The sequence below is a fragment of the Bombyx mori genome, chromosome 14, assembly GCF_030269925.1.
Source record: "Bombyx mori chromosome 14, ASM3026992v2".
NCBI classification, from domain to species: Eukaryota; Metazoa; Arthropoda; class Insecta; order Lepidoptera; family Bombycidae; genus Bombyx; species Bombyx mori.
In genome coordinates this window covers 1,686,639-1,711,133 of record NC_085120.1, presented here as the reverse complement: position 1 = coordinate 1,711,133, position 24,495 = coordinate 1,686,639, and the positions used below count along the sequence as shown (strand labels likewise).

Genomic DNA, 24,495 nt, shown 5'->3' with positions numbered 1-24,495 from the left:
GTGCGTTTGTATCGGACTGATTACTTCGAACGACCTGTCCAAAATTTTTATGCCGGAAGACGATCATTTTTGTTTTATAAGATTATATTATGTTCTTGTAGCGACGGTCATACATAATTTATTTACTTCCGAGTTTTATAGATGCACCCCAGCGACAGATTTATATGTGCCCCAGCTTTTAGTTTTTCCTTAGCTTTTTTCATTTGATTAAATTAGTTAGCCTGTAGCTTACCTTAGTCTATGCCTGACGGTGTCGTCTGGATTGGACGCATGTTAAAATTTTTCCGAGTGATATTATCTTGTTGATAAACTTAAGCTAAAGCTAGAAGTGTTGAAAGAAACATTAATTAATTTCGATAATTAATATTTTCAAACTAAAATTGAGTTATGATCAATAGTGTTGTTTCCTTTGTTGTCCTTCAAAAGACGCTGTGAAATGGTTGGATCTCGGTCCTTGATGGTTTATGTCGACGTCCTCACTAACTGAAGTGAAAGTTGTTGTGGTGAAAATGCATCTCTAAACAGTGAGTGCTCCGTACCGGAGATTGGAAAACTTTGTGAATGGAAAACGTGAACTTCCAACCGAGTGGCGAAGATATAGAACGGGCCCTGATGGACCTGGGGCCGCTTCTTGGTGTGACCATCAAGGAAGAGGTGCCCGATGATCTGGCCGAGCCAAGTGCACAGCCACCCTCCCAACTTGCTGTGAGTAACGTCTAATATGTTTAAAACTGCAATAAATAACTGTAAATTAAATGACAATCAGGAAAGTGCTAAAAATGCTGTGAATGAAGTGCTGGAATAGAAGCTAAGCCATAGCTTACTAATACTGCTCATTACTTTTTATCTCGGTTGCTCATGCTCATTTTAATTCAAAATATTGTAATTTTTTTTAAATTTCTAAAAGATTATTTTGTTTCCTTTATAACAATTTTTATTTTCTTGGAAATTAGAAAAAACAACTGCCAAGGGACATGTACAATTCTCATGGTGAGTGCTTAGCATTGCTCATCAACATTAGCAATGCCAAGGGAGAAGTAGCAAAACCACTGCCTGTTGCTTCTTATGTATATAATTTCTTCATACCATTAGCATTGCAAACATAATATACAACATTAATTAATTTACACCACAGGTTGGGAGTTTGCCTGATGCACCAGTCGCAGGTGGATCTTCAGTGGCAGAAGGGGAAGCAGTGGAAAGCAATGATAAAGGTTCTGCAGATTCCCTGGCATCGCCCACCACGGGCCGAGCGCCTCTATCTAGTTTGAGATGTGTGCTGTGCTACAATTCATTAGCAAGCTTAACTGGAACACCCAAGCTCATGGAATGTCTGCATTCAATTTGCGAGACCTGCCTCAAAATCAAGATAGAGATGATAAAAAGTGCCAACAGCACAGAATTTCTTGGTAATAAATTATTTTTGTTTTCCTTACATCACTTTCATGATATATTATCATACTCTTTTCTTGAGATGTTATGGTATATTATGGTCTGGTGCAACGTTTGGAAGAGTTGTCTATACTGTGCTATTAGTTATTCATATTCTAAAAAATTGGTGTTGATACCAACATATTGATAAAAAAATTTGAACTATTAAGGGAAATGGGTGGTCACTTTCTTAACTGATAAAATAATATGGTGATTCTTTTCGTTTCCCAGGTGCAGAAAGGGTCACAATATTGTGTCCGATATGCAGGTTTGAATGTCAACAAGCAAACATGATAGACCAGCGTTTCTTTATTGAGAAAATGGCTTTGGAGCAAGTTGGAAATAATGGTATGATATTTATTTTATTAATATATTATACACAGGCATAGGACTTCTAGTTGCCTATAAGAGAGAAGAGTGAAAAGAATCAAGCATGAACCAAATTAAATCATAATAATCAAAATTTACGAAAACCATGTCTTTGTAACAATAGATTACTTTCTGTTTTATATTTTGACGGTCTAGATTCGAACTTCTAGATTGTTCTTCCCAGTTTAGGCTACTTTAACATCATAAATTGTAATATTCCAATATTTTATTTACCCAGTCACACTTTAAAGTAAATGTTCCTGATACTAATCCACTAGGGTGTTTCCATTAGAAAAAGCTAATACCCATAGTGGAAAGTACTGCTCCTTTTCGCAATGGGTGCTACATATTTTAAGGTCTTCTGATCTACAGCAGCACCCACAGAACCTTCACTCTATCCAGTTCTGGCCTGCCTATTTCTGCTGTGAAGCAGTAATGTGTTTCGGTTTAAAGGGTGGGGCAGCCGTTGTAACTATACTGAGACCTTAGAACTTATATCTTAAGGTGGGTGGCGCATTTACCTCGTAGATGTGTATGGGCTCCAGCAACACCAGGTGGGCTGTGAGTTCTTCCATCCATCTAAGCAATAAAAAAAAAACAAATGGATCAAGTTCACTAGCCACAACAAGGCGACATGAGTCTGGGTTCAGGGACAGGGAAAGATATTTATTTAGATGTTTAAGACGCCTAGTATAAATACTAAGTGCAATGTTTCGGTTTGCGCAGGCGCAATAAGCGGTGACCAGCAGTGCAACAGCTGCGAGGACACGGAGCCGGCCACCAGCTACTGCGTGGACTGCGCGGAGTTCATATGCGACAACTGTGTGCTCGCACACCAAAGGTAGTCAGCCAGTTTGGCATTGCGCTCAGCAGATGTGAGAAAGACCCACAGACACAGCCCACTGAGTTTCTCGCCAGATCTTCTCAGTGGGTCGCGTTTCCGATCCGGTGGTAGATTCTGCGAAGCACTACTCCTTACTAAGGCCAGTGTTAGCAACACTCCGGTTTGAGTCCCGTGAGCTCACCTACAAGGAGAAGCTGAAATAGTCTCTCAAGGCTATCAGCTTAGGTATAAAAAACAAAAAAAAATATTCAAACAGCTGCCGACAGTCTAATGAGCTCAAACGGAATGAGTTTATCATCAAACTAGATTGGTCATACAATAATAGTATTGTTTTACTGCCATCAAAGTGTTATTGGAATTTAAAGTTCTGCGCTAATGACAATCTGAAGTGGTTGTCAATTGAATTGAAGATTAGGAGTCATTAGATGCTATTAGGATTTCTGTTACTTGTTACTGTTACCTGTTACTTACTGTCTGTCACCCCCCTCGATCGGGTGGTATTCTTAAGTGAAATCTCCAGTCTTAAAAAAAGCGTCGCTTTCGATTCTCGGTCGCAGCCAGGACCGTTGCGAAGGTATTCGGGCTCTGGTTGAACTTGGCCTTGTCTCATAAAGTTTCCACCTTGTCTTAGTGTGTAGTAATATTCAAATCGTGTTAAAAAAAAAAACCCCAAAACACTATTATTTAACGGGCCCTCACCACGATGTTTAATGAGTTCCAGAGGAGAAAACATTCAATACGACAACATCGAGAGAATGACGGTTGTCATAAAAAACGATCATGAACTCTGCCGAGTACTGAGCTATATAATCGAAATATCTATTCATTTACGAATATCTCTCCTCGGAACACGAGACAGCTTCGCGGCAGAAATAGATAAAGTCGAGAATAAGGTTTTTTTTATTGCCCTTGTAGGCAGACGAGCATACGGCCCACCTTATGGTGAGTGGTTAGCGTCGCCCATGGACTTCAGCAATGCCAGGGGCAGAGCCAAGCCGCTGCCTACCGCTTAATACTCTCCGTAAGCCTCTTTTAAAGAAGGACATGTCATAGCGCTCGGGAAACACCGTGGATGGGAGCTCATTCCAAAGCCGGATGGTACGTGGCAAAAAAGACCTCTGGAAACGCACTGTCGATGAACGCAGCGGTTCCAGGTAATATGGATGACCTCTGTTCCGATGGCGGGAGGTGCGATGGTAAAAAGGAGATGAGGGGATCATCTCAAACAATTCCTCAGAGCATTCCCCATGGAACATACGGTACAAAATACATAGGGAACTGAAGTCCCTCTGCAGTTAAGGTTACAGTTAAGGTCATAAATGTTTTGTTGCAGACTGAAAATAACAAAAGACCACACGATAAAATCTAAGGAGGAGGCGGTGGCGGAGCTGCAGGCCGCGCAGGGCTCCGCGCGCAACGCGCACGACATGTACTGCACCGAGCACGTGCAGGTACCCAGCACCCTGGCAGAACTCTTGAGTCGCAACCGGGGCTTGCAAAATTCAATAATAATTATAGATAAAAATATCCGTGTACATAGTTTATATACATAGTTGTAGTACATGCGGTAGGTACTGGACCTCTTGTGAGTCCGCGCGGGTAGGTACCACCACCCTGCCTATTTCTGCCGTGAAGCAGTAATGCGTTTCGGTTTGAAGGGTGAGACAGCCGTTGTAACTATATTTGAGACCTTAGCTTATATCTCAAGGTGGGTGGCGCATTTACGTTGTGGATGTCTATGGGCTCCAATAACCACTTAATACCAGGTGGACTGTGAGCTCGTCCACCCATCTAAACAATAAAAGAATAAGGGCAGCAGCTTGGCTCTGGCCCTGGCATTGCTGAAGTCCATGGGCGACGGTAAACACTCACCATCAGGTGGGCCGTATGCTCGTCTGCCTACAAGGGCATTAAAAAACACGCGATAGGCGTGAAACATTCTGAAGTGATCTATCTCATTCTCTCTCTAAATCGTATCGATGTATATGTTTGTCTCTTTTTAGTGTCGCTTCTTCGTTTCATCCAGTGTCAAATCACAACGTGGATAAAAAATTAATATCGTTATGTTAACACATTAACAATGTCTATAAATACAATCAATTACAATATTGTGTAATTTTCAATAGAATTCTCTTAATGGCCTCCGTTTCGAAGATATATCTACCCAAATGTAGAGTCTGCTTATAGTAGAATTTTCTAGATCAACTTCGAGAAGATTTTACGACTTTTCACGGTTTTATGTGCCCATTAGCCATTACCATGGTTTGGACCACGTTCATCCGCAATCCCATTCGTTGAGGAGTATAACTCGGTCATCTAACATCTTTTGCGAGTCTTGTAGCGATTCTACCATCAGGACTGTGTCGTCTGCAAACCGTAAGGTTTGATAAGATAAGCCTTATCACTAAATGCGACAGTACTTATGGCCGTCGGGCCGATGCCTTCAATTTTGTATTGACGGTCACGGTCATGTTATCGATTGGTGCATTGAAAACAAAAACAGATTCTTCCGTCGCAACTAAAATTTCTGCAGTTTCTCTACTCGATGATTTAAAAAAAGGGTTTTTATAACAAGAGTTAAGTTTTTGGGCAAGTTTTACGTTCGCACGTTTCCTAGATACCGAACAATGGTTGTGATTTGGTAAAAAGATGAGACTATCATCTCGCATAAAGAGACAGCGGAGCACATACACGCATACCGTGCTAAAGACTGCAACACTTTGGGAGGCTTAAACGACAACAGGAAGATTTTCCACTAGGCGGGTGATATTGCTCGGTAGACCGACGGTCCGAATGTTGTTGTTCGGAACTTGTATATATGCAAGCTTATCTTGAAAATTCCGTAAGCGAGATTCAGGCATCTGTCAAATATCTTGCGTTGTATGATGGCTATCGCCACAACCACCTCCACTAAAACATGTCGAGGTGGAGTACTCTACCGAGTTTAACCTTTGGACGCATAGATGGAGTTGGCTCATTGGTTTCATTGATAGTTGCCCTATGCCACTAAGAACACACAGAACTTATAGTACCCACACGTCCACAGAAGTTAGGCGTTTTGAATTCGTGAAATAGACCCTAATGACTAAATTAAGCAGTAAAAAAATAATGTACATACTATATATATATAACATATTGAAATCGGTATAGAAAGAGATGCGTTCGATGCAAAGTTATGTCAATACAATCTCGCACAACTCCGTACTGTTAATGATTACTTAAATATCACAATGAAATGATTATTATGTACAAAAATTGTAAAAACAAAAAGTTTTTATTGTACATAATTTTATTTTAACTCTTCCTCAAGAGTTTGAGGAATTCGATGCGCCGTGTAAATTATTTGTTTGTTTATTTGGTGATTGACATCTTGTTTATGTTTCTGATATCGTTTTTTTTATCATTGTGTCGTTTTTTTTTTGTTTTTTATTGCTTAGATGGGTGGATGAGCTCACAGCCCATCTGATGTTAAGTGGTTACTGAAGCCCATAGGCATATACAACGTAAATGCGCCACTCACCTTGAGATATCTAAGGTCTCAAGTATAGATACGGCTGACCCACCCTTCAAACCGAAACGCATTACTGCTTCACGGCAGAAATAGGCAGGCTGGTGGTACCTACCCGCGCGGACTCACAAGAGGTCCTACCACCAGTAATTACGCAAATTAAAATTTTGCGGGTTTCACTTTTATTACACGATGTTATTCCTTCACCGTGGAAGTCAATCGTGAACATTTGTTGAGTACGTATTTCATTAGAAAAATTGGTACCCGCCTGAGATTCGAACACGTCTTATCCGTTAGGCCACGACGACTTCTACATTGTTACACAGCTAAGTTTCGGCTTGACATCCCCATTGTGGGACGTCCTGTATAGGGTTAATCCGCGGCACAAATTGAAAGATAAATATGGTAATTTTCGTTTTCAGGAGCGGCTCTCTCTGTTCTGTGAGACGTGTGACCGGTTGACTTGCCGAGACTGTCAGCTGCAGCACCACCGCGACCACAAGTATCAGTTCAGCACCGAAATGGCCGCACAGGTAATAATTATAACTAGTGGTCCCCCGATAATCGAAATTCGACTATCACTATTCGACTATACTGGTGGTAGGACCTCTTGAGAGTCCGCGCGGGTAGGTACCACCGCCCTGCCTATTTCTGCCGTGAAGCAGTAATGCGTTTCGGTTTGAAGGGTGGGGCAGCCGTTGTAACTATACTGAGATCTTAGAACTGATATCTCAAGGTGGGTGGCGCATTTACCTTGTAGGTCTATGGGCTCCAGTAACCACTAAACACCAGGTGGGCTGTGAGATCGTCCACCCACCTAAGCAATAAAAAAATAATAATTGAAATTATAAATTTGTACACTGTTATGATTCTATTGTCAAAGGATATTTATTATACTTTTATAGTCACAGATTTTTCCAAGACCACACTATAGACATATATTTAAAGACAAACAATATTTAATCTATTCTCAATTTGACCACAGACTATAAGCAATAAGAAAATTTTGACAATAAACAAATAGTATGCATAAGTGTGTGTGTCAAATACATGGTAGTGTGTGTAATGTTTTTATTTTATTGATTTAAAGTATTTTTTATGCATAATATAAAAAAATATTAACATTCTGCACTCCTTCTCCATAAGTGTGGGAAATTTCATACTCTTCCGTCCGTCTGATTTTCGTAAAAAGGGGTACAAAGTTTTTGCTTCACGTATTAATATATAGATACAGTGAGATGTTTTTAGGCCCGTAAAAGAAATTAAATTCGATGATGACACCTGTTTAATTAATCGGTTTGGTTTGCGTAACCCAAAACATTTAATTATTTTTTTGGTTCAATAGGTCGTGACGTCACATGTCAGTAAACAGGCTGAGCGTCTAACGGTTACACATATTAGACAGCTGTTTATTGAAAAGCTAGATTTTAGTGAAATTATATTTTTAAATATGTACTTTATTATAAGACGCGCCAATAAAGAAATGAATCGAAAATGGCGTCTATGTACCTTCACTGACAGATGGTAGGGTCAACAAATAAAAATAAAGATAGAAAGAAAAAGTTGTTTATTGTAAAAAAATATAAAAATCAAATGAGAATGTACTTTACTTCACAATAACAATAACAAAAACAACAAAATAACAACGAAATAACGAACAAATAAGAACAGAATTTGAGAGAAAACAGAGCACGTCGAGACAGTGTGAGAACAAAGTCAGAACTGTTTTTTTTTTGCATTCATGCAGTACGCCCGTTTGCGACTAAAGACAGCAATAGCTTAGAGTGAGAGCGCATGATCGCCGCCGCCATTTTAGATTCGTTTCTTGATTGGAAGTACCGATTGATGATGATGATGTACTTGTCTGCAGGCCAGGTCGAGCATCTCCTCGCTGCTGTCGGAGGTGAGCTACAAGCGCGTGCTGCTGGGGTCCGCTATGAAGGTCATCCGTGACCGGCACGCGCTCATCGCGGACAAGAAGCGGGCGCTCGTCCACGACATCACGCAGACCGTAGTCAAGTTAGTACTAGCACAGCAGATGACGACTTAAGCCTCTTGTAGGCAGCCTACCTGATGGAACCACGACCTAGTGAGAATCGCTGGGTCACGTTGAATGCAGGTGGCAACGGACCGGACGCACTGGATCAACAGTGGACAGCCTGAAATGATGATGAGCTCACCTGATCACAAGTAGTCATCATCGGTTATGAACTTCGACAATACTACAGCCGCAGTCAAGATGCTGCCTAACACGAACTGCATACCACTGGCTATTACATACACATTTAATTAACAAATTCACGCCAACTTGAATTCCACCACGCCGTTGAGTCACTCAATATTACTGGTGGTAGGACCTCTTGTGAGTCCGCGCGGGTAGGTACCACCTCCTCGCCTATTTCTGCCGTGAAGCAGTAATGCGTTTCGGTTTGAAACGTGGGGCAGCCGTTGCAACTATACTTAGACCTTAGAACTTATATCTCAAGGTGGGTGGCGCATTTACGCTGTAGATGTCTATGGGCTCCAGTAACCGCTTAACACCAGGTGGGCTGTGAGCTCGTACACCCATCTAAGCAATAAAAATAAATAAATATCAAATTCACGTCAACTTGAATGCCACCACGCCTTTGAGTCTGCCATCATGCAGATCAGAATGTACGACTGCTTCACGAGGGTTAGGTTCCCAGGCTCCCGACACGCCCCGCCGTTACTCGCTCGTGGGTTCATTGATCTCAATAAGCAGACCGTTTGTGATTTTTGTCAAAATTTTCAGGTTAACTAACGCGATAAACACCCGCGGTAAGCAGCTGGTGCTGCGGCTCAACGAGGTGTGCGACGCCAAGCAGCGGACCCTCACCGAGAAGAAGGAGGCGCTGGAGCAGCTCGCTGCCATCACCGACCACTGCGTCAAGTTCGTCACGGCGGCGCTCGAGCAGGTCCGTAACGTCCACTGGGTCGCACCCACCACCCACCCGCTCCGTGACCGAGGCTCGCTTTGAATATATAAATACTTGTTGTTCGAAACCATTCTGTGGGTGTTGAGTTTTTAGCACGGCAACACTGGTCGCGAATTTACAGGGCATTCGTGCCTTGACATTTGTCAGTTCTCGGTCGGAAAGATAGATGCGCGTGTCGGCTCTATGGTATCTCATTATCTCATACTTTCCTTACTACATCCTCATCTTGAAGACTCCTATCTTACGTGATACGACGAGGTCATCGGTTCGTGGTGAGTGATAAGTTATTAATTTATTAAGAAAATAAATACGGCGCTGCGGATCCCGGCACGTGTTCGACCCCTCGTGCTGGTTTCCGGAGCTCCAGGCTGCCACGCGGAGGCTGAATTAAGATTCAACAGTTGTTATACGATATTTAAAATCTCCGCATATTTAAATCGGTCCAGTGGCATCACAGACTGCACGGCTAACGCGTACAGACATGACGTGGCTGAGCGAGCGCTGGTCTCGCAGCTATCAACGACACAAATCTGACGGTATCGCGTCACAGCGTCACCACTAACCGCCGCTGCGTCCCCTCCCCAGGGCAGCGACACGGCGCTGCTGTACTCCAAGCACTCGGTGTGCGCGCACCTGCAGCGCATCAAGAGTCGCCGGGCGGACATACCCAACCCGGAGATACCCGTCCGGATCAACCTGGCCCTCGACAAATTACCTGAACTGATTCGAGGTTATACAATTTGAACAGCTCCTTTTATTTAAATTGAAATCTGTATTTGAAATATTCAATTTCAATTCACCTCTAGTTAGTTATATGCTAAGTTGTTTAATAAAAAATGATTTTAACTCAAGATTTAACTAAAGAATTACCTTCCCATAAGCGTTTGGCAGAATAATTTAATCAAATATCAAACGAATTTTAAACTAACAAACACAACTTCAGCCTTTTAATTACTAAAAACTTTCTAACGCCTGAGCTTTATTGAAAACTGTCACTAAACTTTAGTTTGGTATGGCAGTATTGTCGACAATCGGCGCCATAGTGGTGGACGGCAAGGTGGACGGGGGCTGCGGCGGCTCCCCCGCGGCGACGTCCCCGTACCCCGCGCCCGCCCCCGCCGCCGCCCCCGCGCCCGTCCCCGCTCCCGCCCCCAACAACTCCGCTGTCGTGGCCCTACAGCAAGTCGCTATGCACCAGGTATATTATTTATTTTAAATTTTTCATCCTCTTATACTCCGATTAGTACTATAAACATTCTATAAACGTTTTAAAAATCAATTACGTCAAATCAAATGTTTGAACCAAACGATAATATTATTTACTTGTTTAAGTTTAAAAAGGAATAAAAATTGTGTATCAAACCTTTACGCATAGGTTTATTTAGTATCTGCATACCCAAAATGGGCATTGTCCTTTTTATTTCTTTGATTGAAAAAACGTTTCGAGAAATTTGAGATCCTTTTTTCGAGATCAGGAACTTTTAATCAAAAATAATCTTTAATTGTTAATGTTTATAATTAAATATGTTTGACCTTTGTTTGTTCTCAGAAAATGTCATCTTTGGCTTTGTACAAATAGATACAATACTTTAGCCTGTATTTTTATATACTCTGTATGACACTCACATATCAGTTTAATTAGGGGATCGCGAGGAGTGAAGTTGTGTGATTTGTTTTATTTTGTTTATTTAGTGTTTCTTCGGGTTTAAATGTGTAATAATGGTGGTTTATTAACTGTTTAATATCTGTGAAAGTGCACAAATGTGGGAAAATGAAACAAAGCCGCTGGACGTAACTTCTCGGGATCCTCCAAAAAGTCCACTGAAAAAATCTTAGTAAAAGACCACCATTTTACTGAGATTATATTTCATCTCATATCATCTCATTTATTTCATCCTAGTTGATTAATGCCTCAAATTAATCATCTTCATTTCATTTCACTCCATAATATCATTTTTCATAAAAATATGAATATACATTAAAATAAGACATGACTTAAAGGTTTAAGTTACCAGGTCATAAAATACTTTTAAAAAAATCAGTTTAATTATGAGGTTACCGATAATCTCAAACCACTCTTCTAATTAGAACTCAAAGTATGAAGGCATAACTGCTATGACTGACTTGAACACTTTTAAGTTGAGCGTCCACATATAAATGGTGTGACGTCATGCCTGCAGACATATTATTATACGATGAACTAACTGCTTTCATAAATTTTATTACTAAATCGAATAGCACAATTTACGTTATTTTATTTATTGATTAATTTCTATGTTATAAGCATAAAAATGTTATAATTGGTTTACAATTTAAAAAAAAACAGTGGATTTTATGACAATTTTTTGTTTTTACCTAAACGGTTACTAACATTTTCGTTATGATGTCTACGGTTTTTGACAACTGCACGACCCGAAGTTGCTCTGTTCATTTATAGTAAGGTGAATGTGATGAAAATTTATATAGAGTTAATTGTTGTATGTCTGTCAGACAGTGGAAAGATATCAGGTTAGTCTGAATACTACATATAACACTTTGGAGCCTCGCTTCATGTAGTCTCCCTTCCCTTGTCATTGTGTCGCGTTGTGTGCGCAGTCGTACGTGGCGTCGGTGGCGGGCGCGGGCTACATGTCGCTGGCGGGCGGACGGGCGCGCCCGCACACGCCGCTGCGGCACCCGCACGTCACCTCCACCACGCACCCGCACCACCTGCACGGTACGTGGCGCCCCGCGGCCGCGCCGCTGCTCGTAGCGCTGCTGTGTGCTCATGTGTGCTCATGTGTGCTCATGTGTGCAGGGATGAGCGAGCTGAACCTGCGCGGGCTGCTCAACGCGGCGGGACGGGGCCGCGCGCCGCACCCCGCCGTGCACCACGCCTACCAGCAGAGTTAGTGTATTGTATTGCCCGTCCTCACACTCACTGTACTAGTTAAGGCTCTAGGCTAAGTACTTAAATGTAGGCAGCGGCTTGGCTCTGTCCCTGGCGTTGCTGAAGTCCATGGGCGACGGTAACCACTCACCATCAGATGGGCCGTATGCTCGTATGTTTGCAAGGACAATAAAAAAAGGCTCACTGTTGATATTACGCTGTATTATAATTATTACTCTTTAAATAAAATGTTATTGTTCATTGAATTGACTCGCGCGCCCCCTGCCGCTCGCTGACGGTACTGCAACTGCCTCACAGGAGGTCAACACAATCCAATAATTGATCCAATGCGTTGTTGATTTATCTATCGATTTTCACAGACGGCACAGCCGTTACAGCTTACAGTTCAAGATTCAATCTCATCTCTCAGAATGAGTACACGTCGCAGCGCCCGGGGCTACTTATCAGCAGATGGGCCGCGACCTCGTCGCCTGCTGATATCATTGTAGCTCAGGCATAATATCTAAATGTTGTTACTAGTTAGTAAACAAATATGCTGATAGTGATCAAATACATGCATTTATATGAATAACGTGATACTAATTCCAGTGATGAATGCATACGGTGGCACCGGGTACAACAGCGCTCCCAACCCCGGACAGGGGTTTAACGCCAGTCCAGCCGCCGCCCCCGGGTATAGCGGGGGCGCGCCCGGGGGTGCCACGGGGGGACTCGTGGGGGGACACGCGGGCCCCACCGGGGGACGGCGCAGTGTGGGGCCCCGTACTCCCTCGCCCGCCCCCCACTACCCTCCCGCTAAATGGCACATCCCACAACACAATTCACACAACGGTGAGTGTAAGTAATTAGGGAGAAAAATGATATCCTACTATTCATTATTTTACAACTAATGTTACATTCCGAAGTCCGAACAGATATCCATATCATAAGCGCTACTGTGTAAGGGCCCCGGGGAGGCGACACGCTCCATACCACGGACACAAATGTGAAAGTTTAAAATAAGAAATTTTTAAATATCTGGTAGGTGTAGGTAATGCTAGTCGCTGTTATTATTTCACATCATTATTACATTATTATTGTTATATGCAAAATAGTACAAATAGTAATTCATTTTTCACGAGGGTTAACTGGTAGGTAAGGCTTTATAGCATCAAATTCACCTTTGTAATTGCTTTTTATGTACAATGAGGAATTTATTATTTATTTATTTTATCGACCGCAGAACGCACTATAAGGATATCTCCTGTCTAAAAATCACTAATTATGCAGCAACAAAAGAGCTCATGTGAAACGTCTCGCTATCCCTCTCACGCGGTAACGGTGACGTCATGAACCACTACATGCGTTCTTGTTATTCGATTCGTTATCAGAGTACAAATAATTAAGTTTATATGTTTTGAGAATTAAGTTATAACATTCTTGATGTTCAAAGCTTAAAACGCGGGTAGGTTTCTATATTTTAGGTGATTGTCTCTGGGCAGTAGGCTGTATGGGCTTAGATCCCCTTGCCTTTCCTAATAAGTCAATAAGAAAGCTAACCGTCCCCCGTGTTCTCCAGGCGGACCGGAGCTGGCGGCGGGAGGCGGCGCGCCCCCCAGCGGCGGCTCGGAGTACAAGATCACGCTGTCCCGGCCGCGCCCGCAGCCCGCCGTCGTCACCTCCACCAACCCCAAGACGCCCAGCCCCAGCCTCAACGTACGTACCGCACGCGCCGCCGCGCAGTAAAAGCCCGCTCACACGTGGTCTCCGTTTTACTGGTCCGTTTTGTCGAATGTCTGACGTCGTCGTGGCCTAAAGGATAAAACGTCCGGTGCATTCGTATGTAGCGATGCACCGGTGTTCGAATCCCGCAGGCGGGTACCAATTTTTCTAATGAAATACGTACTCAACAAATGTTCACGATTGACTTCCACGGTGAAGGAATAACATCGTGTAATAAAAATCAAACCCGCAAAATTATAATTTGCGTAATTACTTGTGGTAGGACCTCTTGTGAGTCCGCTCGGGTAAGTACCACCACCCCGCCTATTTCTGCCGTGAAGCAGCAATGCGTTTTGGTTTGAAGGGCGGGGTAGCCGTGGTAACTATACTTGAGACCTTAGAATTTTTCAAGGTGAGTGGCGCATTTACGTTGTAGATGTCTATAGGCTCCAGTAACCACTTAACACCAGGTGGGCTGTGAGCTCGTCCACACATCTAAGCAAAAAAAAAAAAGCGTTTTTTTTTCACCGATGGAGCATGGAGTTGTATGAGCGACTTCACATATGGTACAGTATTCAATATACAGTATAAAAAAGGTCCCGTAAATCATGACATTCCGTTTTGTCATCGAATACTGGATGAACGGAATACGTATCCGTCATATTGCCGCAAAGTTTACCGGATAGAAACTGTGCGGGGGTGAGGGGGCCGGCGGGCGGTGCAGCTAGACAAACAAGTTTCATCCTGATAAAAGAGCGGCGGTATACTACGAATTTGCTTGTGAACATCGAATCCAGTAATGACGGATACGTTTAACGTTATACGGTACCAATGAGTGAACAAAGCATATTTATACCGGTCACCGTTCTCGTCGAACCTGTCACTTGCGACGAAGGGCTCGTCTGGTAAATTAACCCACAGACACAGCCCCCTGAGTTTCTCGCCGGATCTTCTCAGTGGGTCGCGTTTCCGATCCGGTGGTAGATTCTACGAAGCACGGCTCTCGCTAGGGTTCGTGTTAGCAACGTTGTCAGGTTTGAGTTCCGCGAGCTCACCTACTAGTTAAGGTTACGCTGAAATAGCCTCTCAAGGCTATCAGCTTAGGTAGGAAAAAAAAGCATATTTTTTTTGTCGTCTCCGTTAAAACGGGCACCGTATACACGGAGACTATTTGTGTGAACGTAGCCTAACGATTGGTTGCTCCAGCTCACCGCTTGTGACAGGGCGGCGCCAGCGAGCTGGACGCCGTGTGCGCCGAGTCCGTGCAGGACCTCATGGCCACCATCGCCAAGCTGGACTCCAACGGCGTGCAGGTGCTGCCCGAGCACTCCCCCGCGCCGCTCGTGCACTCCTCCACCGACCCCGACCCCGCCCCAGGTGACTACCACGCCGAGGGACAACCAATATTATTAACTAGCTGACCCGGCAGACTTCGTAGTGCCTCAGTCAATAAATAAAAGACCTAACTTTTGTATTAAATAAACTTAAAACAAACAAAAGGAATCCGTCCAACAGGGGACATATCAAAGAAAAAACAAAATTGTAATTTTTATTTAATTCCGGGTCTTTTCATATTTATTTACCTTTTAAACATATTCTGGACTTCCACGAATAATGTACATTACATATTTTATCAACCTAAAACAATATGTGCAGAGTAACGGTTATCGCACGTGGTAAACCTAGTGCCGCTAACCTTCAGATTATGAGTAGAGACTTGGATAAATGGCACAGCAAGTCGTGGCCTAAAGGATAAGACGCCCGGTACATTCGTATCGAACGACGCGACCGTGCCGGGGTTCGAATCCCGCAGACAGGCACAAAATTTTCTAATGAAATATGTAGGTACTTAACAAATGCTTACAAATGACTTCCACAGTGAAAAAATAACGTGATTTGGTTATAAATAAATAAGCAAATAAAAAAAGCCTTTATAATAAATACTAAATGATCGATTCCAAAGCAGCCTGGTTGTGCTCGTGGACATCAGCAATGCTAGAAGTGCGCCGAAGCTGCCAGCTACTGCCTAAGATTATGTCTTGCATTCGGCGATGTTGGTCCAAACATGTTGCTTACTCGACATAACAAACAGTGGTGCTATTTTTATGTAATAAAATGACTTTATTACGGCAAAAGTCGAATATGTTCCGCAGGTAAGAGCTTGGCCACGAATGCGGCGGGCGCAGCGGGCACGAGCGGCAGCGGAGGCGGAGGCGGGAGCGGGGATCCCAACGAGGACTGGTGCGCCGTGTGCATGGACGGGGGCGAGCTGATGTGCTGCGACAAGTGCCCTAAAGTGTTCCACCAGTACTGCCACATACCCACCATAGAAAAACTACCCGAGTATGTATCTGTGTAGTTTGGCCACCTGACATCCAGCTCCAATTAATAGTGTGTTTGATAAGATTCAACTTGGCTACTGACAGCGGAGCACATACACGCACACCGTGCTAAAGACTGCACCACTTTGGGAGGCTTAAACGACAACGGTAAGATTTTCCACCGAGCGGGTGATATTGCTCGGTGGACCGACGGTCCGAATGTTGTTGTTCGGAACTTGTATATATGCAAGCTTATCTTGCCAATGTCGTAAGCGAGATTCAGGCATCTGTCGAATATTCTGCGTTGTATGATGGCTACCCGCCACACTAATCAGTCTTAAGGTCTGCTGTAAACAATTTTCTGTTATAAAACCAGACAAAGATGACATCTGCATTAAGATGGTAGGCAGCGGCTTGGCTCTGTCCCTGGCACTGCTGACGTCCATGAATGATGGTGACCACTTGCCATCAGGTGGGCCGTATGCTCGTCTGCCCACAATAGCAATAAAAAAAAAAGATGAGTCGTGTGGATTTCCAGCGAGACTGAGAGCTGGCAGTGCCTTCTGTGCGTGAACTTCGCGGAGGTGGGGGAGGACGCGGCGCCCGGGGGCTCCGGCGCGGGCCCGGGGCTGGGCCCCCGCATGCAGCGCCTCGTGGAGCGGATCACGCTGGAGTTGTACTGCCAGTACGAACTCAGCCTGCACTTCAGGGAGCCCGTGCCGGCCGAGAACCTGCACTACCACTCCAAGGTGCGCGCCAGCCATTCAAAATGAATATCGACGCTTGAAAGGCAAACGTGACTAAGCGACAATAACTGCTTTATACTTAAATGATAGATGATGCGAAAAAAAAAATATTTCTAGGTCTATTAAAATCATTTCAATCCTACAGCTAGATTCGTTAAAATAAATTTTGTTTTCAGATATTTCAACTTTAAATTAGTCTACTGTAAAGTTCACGCATTGTCGCTTAGTCACGTTTGCCTTACAAGCGTCTATATTTTCGTGAAAACTGCATCGAATTAAGTCATAAAAGTATGTAGAAATTAGGGTTGTGCTGACAGTATTAATAATATTTTAATATTTGATATGGACTTCTCATAGAACCCGTGTGGGCTTAGTGAGAGGGTTTGGCGCTTACCCTTTGCTTCATGTTCAACTGTTCAACATATTTACTGATGGCAGGACCTCTTGTGAATCCGCACGGGTAGGTACCACCACCCCGCCTATTTCCGCCGTGAAGCAGTAATGCGTTTCGGTTCGAAGGGTGGGGTAGCCGTTGTAAATAAATAAATAATAAATATTTACTAACAGTCACGCCACGTTAACTGGTCCCGTGATAAGTTCGTAAAGAACTTGTGTTACAGGTACCAGATAACGGAAATAAATGTAAGATTTTTATTATACACATACACATATTTAATATACATCCATAACCCTGGAAAAGACATTTTATATTTATCATACAAATATCTTCCCTTGGCGGGATTCGAACCCGCGACCCCCTTGTGTAGTGACCATGTCACTTACCACTACACCAGACGGCCGTTAGAACTATACTGAGACCTTAGAACTTATGTCTCGAGGTGGGTGACGCACTTACGTCTATGGGCTCCAGTAACCACTTAACACCAGGTGGGCTGTGAGCTCGTACACCCAAATAAGCAATAAAAAAAATTTTTTTTAAAAAAATTTGCTTCGGCCTTAATGAAAATTTATATCAGAAATTATATAGAATAGAGAAGACTGTATGCGCTTAGATTCCCTTGCCTTTCGTAATAAGGAAAAATTATACCAAAAAAAATTATCTATGGGTAAGCTAAGACTCCCGTCCGTCTCGACAGATCGCTCGGCCCATGTGCCTGGACGCCATCCGCATGAAGCTGCAGCCGGGGTCGGCGTCCCGCTACGCACACGTGGAGCGCTTCCTGGCCGACGTGCGCCTGCTCTTCCGCAACGCCTACGCCTACAACCCGGTACTCACCCTCGCACGCCATCCAACAATTTAGACTTACTACTCTGTAGGGATTTCATTGCGAGGATTCTACAATAAAGTTACGCGCTGGGGTTCGGGATAAATAAAATTTCACAAAAAGTACAACTTAAAAACTGTATTCAACACTTAAACACTTTAAAACACTCAACAAACACCTTAAAACTCTCAATTCGCTTATTCCGCTTCGCTTCAGGTGATCCGTTCGCTATTTCGCTTCGAGTAGTTCAGATTACCGACTGACTGCGTGCCATCCCTACAACGCTTTTATAGTCGATACCTTATCCCTAGAATTATCGAGAATATTTCACACATCTCTAGTAGTCGTTTCCGCTATTTGTTAATAGATGGCGTAGTACTCCTCGACCGCTCTGGGCGCTACTAGATCCTTCGACATTCGTTCGACTATTCGGCGATTGATGGTGTTACTCTTACCGGCGTAACAATACCAATACGCCCCAAAACCTGTGCTTAAGGGCGATATAACTCTAATTGATAAAATAAATAAAGTAGTGCATTTAATAGACATAACTGTTCCTAACACCCATATTATGTAGAAAACAATAACTGAAAAAATACATAAATATATAGAATTAAAGGAAGAGATTACTAGAGTTTGGAAACAGAATAAAGTATATATTGTGTCGCGGGTGCTTTCTAGCTCTAGAGTCACACCAAAGCATCTTCACTACTCCATCAAGCTATCAAATTTACCCAAAAATATATTTTTGCCACAATTTTAAATACGTGTCGGATTGTTCGGAAGAAGCAATTCATCAAAACACGAGAATAAAAACTTTGTACATAATAATAATTTATTTATTTCTCTCTTAAAAGTATAGTACAAAAATAAATAGAAAAAGTCTGTACTAGGTTCAAAGACCTGTATTACTGATATCCGGGCTCCGTCCTGTTTAAGATAGATTAGGTTAGGTAAAGTCGTGAACAGATGTTGCGGACAAGTGTTGAGAGATCATTAGGTGTTATCATTTAAGTAGGTCATTGCGTGTGTATGTGTGTGTGCGTGCGTACGTGCGTGCGTGTGAGTGTGCGCGCATGCATGTTATATTGTGTATGTTATGTATCTGCAACTATATGTGTTTTCTATTACTCTATAACTAAGTTATTATATGCCAAAATCTTGATAGTCGTAGTATCGATAAAGTATAGTGTGTGTGTCCCGTCACTAACGCCGCCCTCTCTGCGCAGCCGGACTCGCAGGTGTACAAGGACGCGAAACGACTCGAAGAGTTCTTCGACGCTCAACTGTTGAAGTGGCTCCCGGAGTACGCTTACTGGAACGGCGAGGCCGAGGGCGAAGCGCCCACGAAACGACCCCGACTGGACTGACAAGACGCTCCGGCGCCACCGCGCGCCCCCGCCCCCGCCACCTACCCCTCGTCCTGCATCACGACGAGCTCCATAGCCCTGGTGCAGTCGAGGACCCAGTACGCGGCGTACAACCCTCAGATGCTGCCCTCGCTGATGGCTCCTCCGCAGCCCTGCACCACCATCCTGCAGGGCATGCAGTGCTCCAGATATCTTCCTCACTAGAGGTCCGGTTCATTTATTACAGTCGGATCGAACATTCTGGAACAGGCGAGGCGACTGCTTCGCTCATTGCGCCGCGCGTCAGTACTGTAAGGATTAGCGACGTAATCAAACGAATACACAGTACTCGTTCATGTGAATATTCTCATTGTTTATTACGTAAGCAAATTTATCACAATATTTGTAGTTAATACTAGGTATTTCTGCTAGAATTAAGATGTTAAGAAAAGTTCCTCTACGGTTGTTGTGAGACTTTCTATTTCACGTCCATAGCCCTCGGGCCGCGACGTGACGTCACTCTCAGTCATCACATCCGAGTTCAATAGCAATAGTAGATAAAACCGTGTCCTCTGCGTTAATATGGTTACGGATATATTACAAGTAACCTGAGCGATGCGCCTCCCTTACTGCAGGCTGGAGCTTACATCACTCTACGAAGGGCGCGGGACTAGATCATTCTTCACATCAGCGTGCTTGGAACAGTGTTCCAACTCCATACAAATTTAAGTTAACTTTGACGCTATCGAGAGCGTTAAAAAACTCGCACTGAGCACATTGAAAGCCGTAATGAGAAAGGTGTCGACGAGTATTCACAGAACTGGAAATCAACTGTAAAACTGTTTGTCAAATATTTACTAAAGTTTGATACCCGCGGAGGTTTGAACTCTGGCACAGTCGCATCGCTCCATACGAATACACTGCCCGTCTTACCCGTCAATGTATTTCAAAATATTCAACAACAACAAATTAGTATCATAATTGGAATGATGCAATTTTTATCTTTGGTTGAGTTATAATTACATATCTCGATGAATCACTTTTGACTGTCGATGGAAATTGCATCTTATACGTATGCGCTTAAGAGGTATTTCACTAGAACACGAAATCGAATGTGCTCTTGTTCCTACATGAGTAATAACGAAAGTTATGTTTTGGATTGTGGACATCTGTGATATGACGGAACATTGACCGCCAACGACGCTTGTTTGTATAACGTAAATACAATTACCATTATTTATTGGGGTTTTGTTTGTTGGCAACACTGATATCTGTTGGAAGAGAAGAGAAAATGCAAATAAATCTATTGGAACGAAGTTCCTTACGGCAGGCTTGGAGGGGATAGGGATTTTGCTGCGCGACCGAACTGAAAAAAATGTGATAGTAAAACCGTAAGAAAAAATCCGTGGAAAAAAGTGCGTGGAATAAAACCGTTAAATGAGACGTGCGCAGGCGCGACAGTCGCATACACAAGCGAGTAGTGTATAATACCTTTCTCATTCTCTCTTTTACTTTTACATACTTTCCTGCACTTAAATAAAAACTAATCAGCAAAATTTAAGAGAAAAATCAAGAAAACCTACATAAAATTGAGCACGTTTTTTTTGTTGCAAATTGTGTCGATTCTACATTAGCCGAAGGAACTTCGTTCCTACCTTGTGTCCCACGACACCACATCTTTCTTTTTAATTTCTAAATACTAATTGAATAAGAACTGTCTGATGAACTCATCTTTGTTTAATACTTCACTATTAAATTTTATTGCCTTTTTTATATTAAAGTTTTAATTTTTCAAAATTTCAAGTCCGAAATTACGAAAAATTAACGCAGCAATTTGAAGGGATCTCTGCCATACGAGGCTGACCCGACCTTCATATTTTGTAGAAATAGAAGGTAGTTTACGATACGGAAATAACAATATATTTATTAATAATCATTATCATATAATTACATACAGTTATGTATTCTAAACTAATGCGAATAGTGATTAATAATGATATTAAAAAGTAAATAGCATGATACATTAGTGATACCATTTAAAAAAAAATGGATAAAAACTATTTTTTTAAGCTGCATTTTCAATTTGCGGGAAATTTCGAAGTATCAAATGAAAACATGTAAAAGTGTAAGAAAAGTTTCCATTAAGGACTAGCCAGCAAATGTTTGTTCATCTGAACTAATAATAAACCATTTTGTTAGAATTAATGAGTACTGCTTCTAATGTGGCTTGTCGCTTTATGGGAAATAGGTGAAATATAGGAAACATGAGCTCAGATCATAGTAGCAACCGTTTTATAAGATTCTCGCAAGTCGTAGAAATAATGCAAAAAGTGTTTACATTCTATCGTTGCCTTTCGTTTGTACAGCTTACTAATAATAGACAAGCATGTGACCACAGTGTTGCCAGAAATTTTAGTTTTGATATGAGTTCGGTGGCCCGTAAGAAGTATTGTAATGAAAAAAAAAAAGTAGGTGAACAGTAAAAAACAAAGACGATAGTATAAAAAAAATAAATTAAATCCTTTTAAAGTGATTTTCAGTACATCCCTACCTGGTCTCGCGTATTGACTGAAAGTTTCATTCAACAGACAGCCCTGGCTACGCGTTTCGTTTTACGAAATTAAATTTTCACTTGTAATTTAAAAAAAAAGCATCGCCTAATATGAAGCAACTCTCCTATTTTTTGAATTGTTATGTTGAGCTATGTATTTATTTGCTATTCGTTTGATTCGATTGTGTAGTTATAAATATTTCAAGACTAGTATCATTGATAGGTGTAATGATAATAATATGCATAAATATGTTTGTTGTACAAAATTCAAATATACAGCCACATATAATGCCATATGATTCTTTTCAGTCTGTGGATCAAAAATACGAACTCCTTCGCTTTGAAGTAAATCTTAAAATTCGTTCATGTACAGACAGTTGTACACACAATAGAACTATATTTCTAAATTATGTAGTTATATTTTTACATCACAATTATAATACTATAATATAAGTAAGAGAATATAATATATACATAGTATTATAATGAAAATATTCCAATTGGAATTCTAATGTTGACGGTGAGTCTCAATTTAAATTCGAGAAAGGCGTAATAATTTAGATAAATTATTTCCATTCAAACTATGATGATTGTTCAAAATCGACTTGCGCGTCGACTTAACTGATTGCGTGACATGTTCATTGCTTTATAATGGCGGAATTTGCGATTGGTCTTAGCGGTTATTGGAACCGTTTATTGTCTCCCCAATTGGAGCCATGAGGTCGAAGTCGCAATCATACTGTTATAATACCCTCTTGTTCCTAGCTTTGTTTCCATCCTTTCCCGAATAGCATCAACACTTATGATCCTTTATTAAACAATCAGTCCTATTCCTAATTCCACACGGCAGGGTTGCCGTCATTGTCGTGGTAAATCTTTGTATGTCTATGTCATTATTATTATTTTTAAAAAGACCTTTTCTCAATTCCGTATAACAGTACTGAAGCCATCGCGACAAAAACAACCCAGATTTTTTTTACCTACTCGTGTAGGCCATAACGCCACTAGGCTCAGCTAGAAGTTAAAATGGCAATGCAATCAAATCGCAGAGCGAGATGTGGTGACGAATGAAACAATGCAAGTGACATTTACATCCAAAAGTAAAACATTGTTTTTATGTTAATATTGGACAATATATCTTTTTAATAGGCCCCAAGGCCAGACCTCTAGGGTAACAATAATATGCTAAATTATAGGGGATATAATCGCCCGGGTTAAATTATTCAAGTTGAACCCAGCATCAGCGGTATGCTCTCTTGATATTAAAAAAAAATCACCCCGTAGTTGATGATGTTATGTTATTTTTTTCCTGTTTGTCATACGGCACGTGACTGGGAGAAGGGGTCTCAGCAAACGTTGTTTTGATAACGCGACTGTTTTAGTTTAATTAGTTTTAATGACGAAACTTGTCTCAATTTTGGAGCCGTTTGGTCGTAGGTGAGTAGTTCGGGTCAGCTCAGAGACTGGACAAGTGACGGTGTTTTGTGCTTTTTTTTATTTAATTCTTCGTGTAATATATCCTAGTTAAGGATAAGGGCATTTTTTAAAGTCAATGTAAACCACCCGCCCGGTCTGTTGGTGCCAGTCGTAAAAAATTGTACATACGACTGAATGGTTCCAAATTTTGTGTACTGTAACGTGAGAATATTGTATTCTAAGTTGTGTATTTTTATTTTGTAGTTGATGATATTTCTTGAAATATATTGTTGTCTTATTAATTATTTAGGTCTCCAGATAGTAATCTCCTGTAAGTATTATAATTATTATTATTGAAATTAGAAATTAAATTACATTTATTGGAGTTTTGTTTAATTTTATTTATACTAAATTAGTAGAACTAGTAAGCCCGGTTGTAGTGTGTCAAACTGTAGAATAATATGAACATTTCTGACATCATTTAGCTGGGTCACCAATTTAGGTACCCCAAGCCACAGGTAATCGTTCTCGTAGTCTGCTTGCGACAAAGGGCTCGGCACGTAAATTAACCCACAAACACAGGCCACTGAGTTTCTCGCCTGATCTTCTCAATGGGTCGCGTGTCCGATCCGGTGGTAGATTCTGCGAAGCACTGCTCTTGCTAGGGTTCGTGTTAGTAACGACGTGAGGTTTGAGCCCCGTGAGCTCGCTACTTGTTAAGGTTACGCTAAAATGGTTTCTCAAGACCATCAGCTTAGGTGGGAAAAAAAAGAGACCATGCAAGGGTTTTTCATTTGACTTTACACTTGTCGCGTAATATGCATATGAGTCGTTCAACAAATGAATTTGATTCGTAGATCTATTGAAAACCAGCAAACAGTGGCCGCTTAAATTACAAAAAAGTCATCAAATCGTTGGAAAATAGGTAAATGAAATTCATTCGCAAAACAGCAGCTCTTGAGTTGTTAGGTCTCTTTTGGAGACGCTCGGGCGGCTCTTAGCAAATTCCACACCTCCTGGCTGAGCCATTCCTCGCCCACCTGTCCTGGTGAAATTCCCAAGTCCTCCGGGCCATAAGTAATCCCTCGTTCATAAAAAAAAACCGTTAAATAAAACGTCCAATTCTGAAACAGGTATGTAATTCGGTTTGGAATTAATTGTTATTTTATGGAGCACGTTGAAAAAC

The 24,495-nt window shown here is 41.9% G+C and overlaps 1 protein-coding gene across 4 annotated transcripts; it reads left to right on the top strand.

Annotated features, from left to right (window-relative positions):
* Window positions 1–219: 219 nt before the first annotated feature.
* LOC101740174 (E3 ubiquitin-protein ligase TRIM33) lies at window positions 220–23,694 on the top strand. Of its 4 annotated transcripts, none has more exons than XM_038015225.2 (20): window positions 220–705; window positions 1,136–1,409; window positions 1,663–1,779; window positions 2,527–2,641; window positions 3,978–4,095; window positions 6,575–6,685; window positions 8,023–8,171; window positions 8,926–9,088; window positions 9,695–9,839; window positions 10,129–10,307; window positions 11,600–11,617; window positions 11,705–11,825; window positions 11,907–11,996; window positions 12,588–12,830; window positions 13,558–13,694; window positions 14,924–15,077; window positions 15,854–16,043; window positions 16,560–16,770; window positions 17,865–17,996; window positions 19,223–23,694. In XM_038015225.2, exons 1-20 carry the CDS (start codon window positions 562–564, stop codon window positions 19,361–19,363), a joined length of 2,952 nt encoding a protein of 983 aa, XP_037871153.1. In that variant the 5' UTR covers window positions 220–561; the 3' UTR covers window positions 19,364–23,694. The 4 variants fall into 4 exon arrangements, with proteins under 4 accessions (XP_037871153.1, XP_037871152.1, XP_062527982.1 ...); XM_038015224.2 differs by having other exon boundaries at window positions 12,588–12,836; XM_062671998.1 differs by lacking the exon at window positions 11,600–11,617.
* Window positions 23,695–24,495: the final 801 nt, after the last annotated feature.

Bases quoted from the DNA above. Each gene is read 5' to 3' on its own strand.
- LOC101740174 (XM_038015224.2), top strand. From the start codon at position 562: ATGGAAAACGTGAACTTCCAACCGAGTGGCGAAGATATAGAACGGGCC. The intron at 9,089-9,694 runs GTCCGTAACGTC...TCCCCTCCCCAG, and splicing joins TCACGGCGGCGCTCGAGCAG to GGCAGCGACACGGCGCTGCT. The intron at 13,695-14,923 runs GTACGTACCGCA...CGCTTGTGACAG, and splicing joins CGCCCAGCCCCAGCCTCAAC to GGCGGCGCCAGCGAGCTGGA.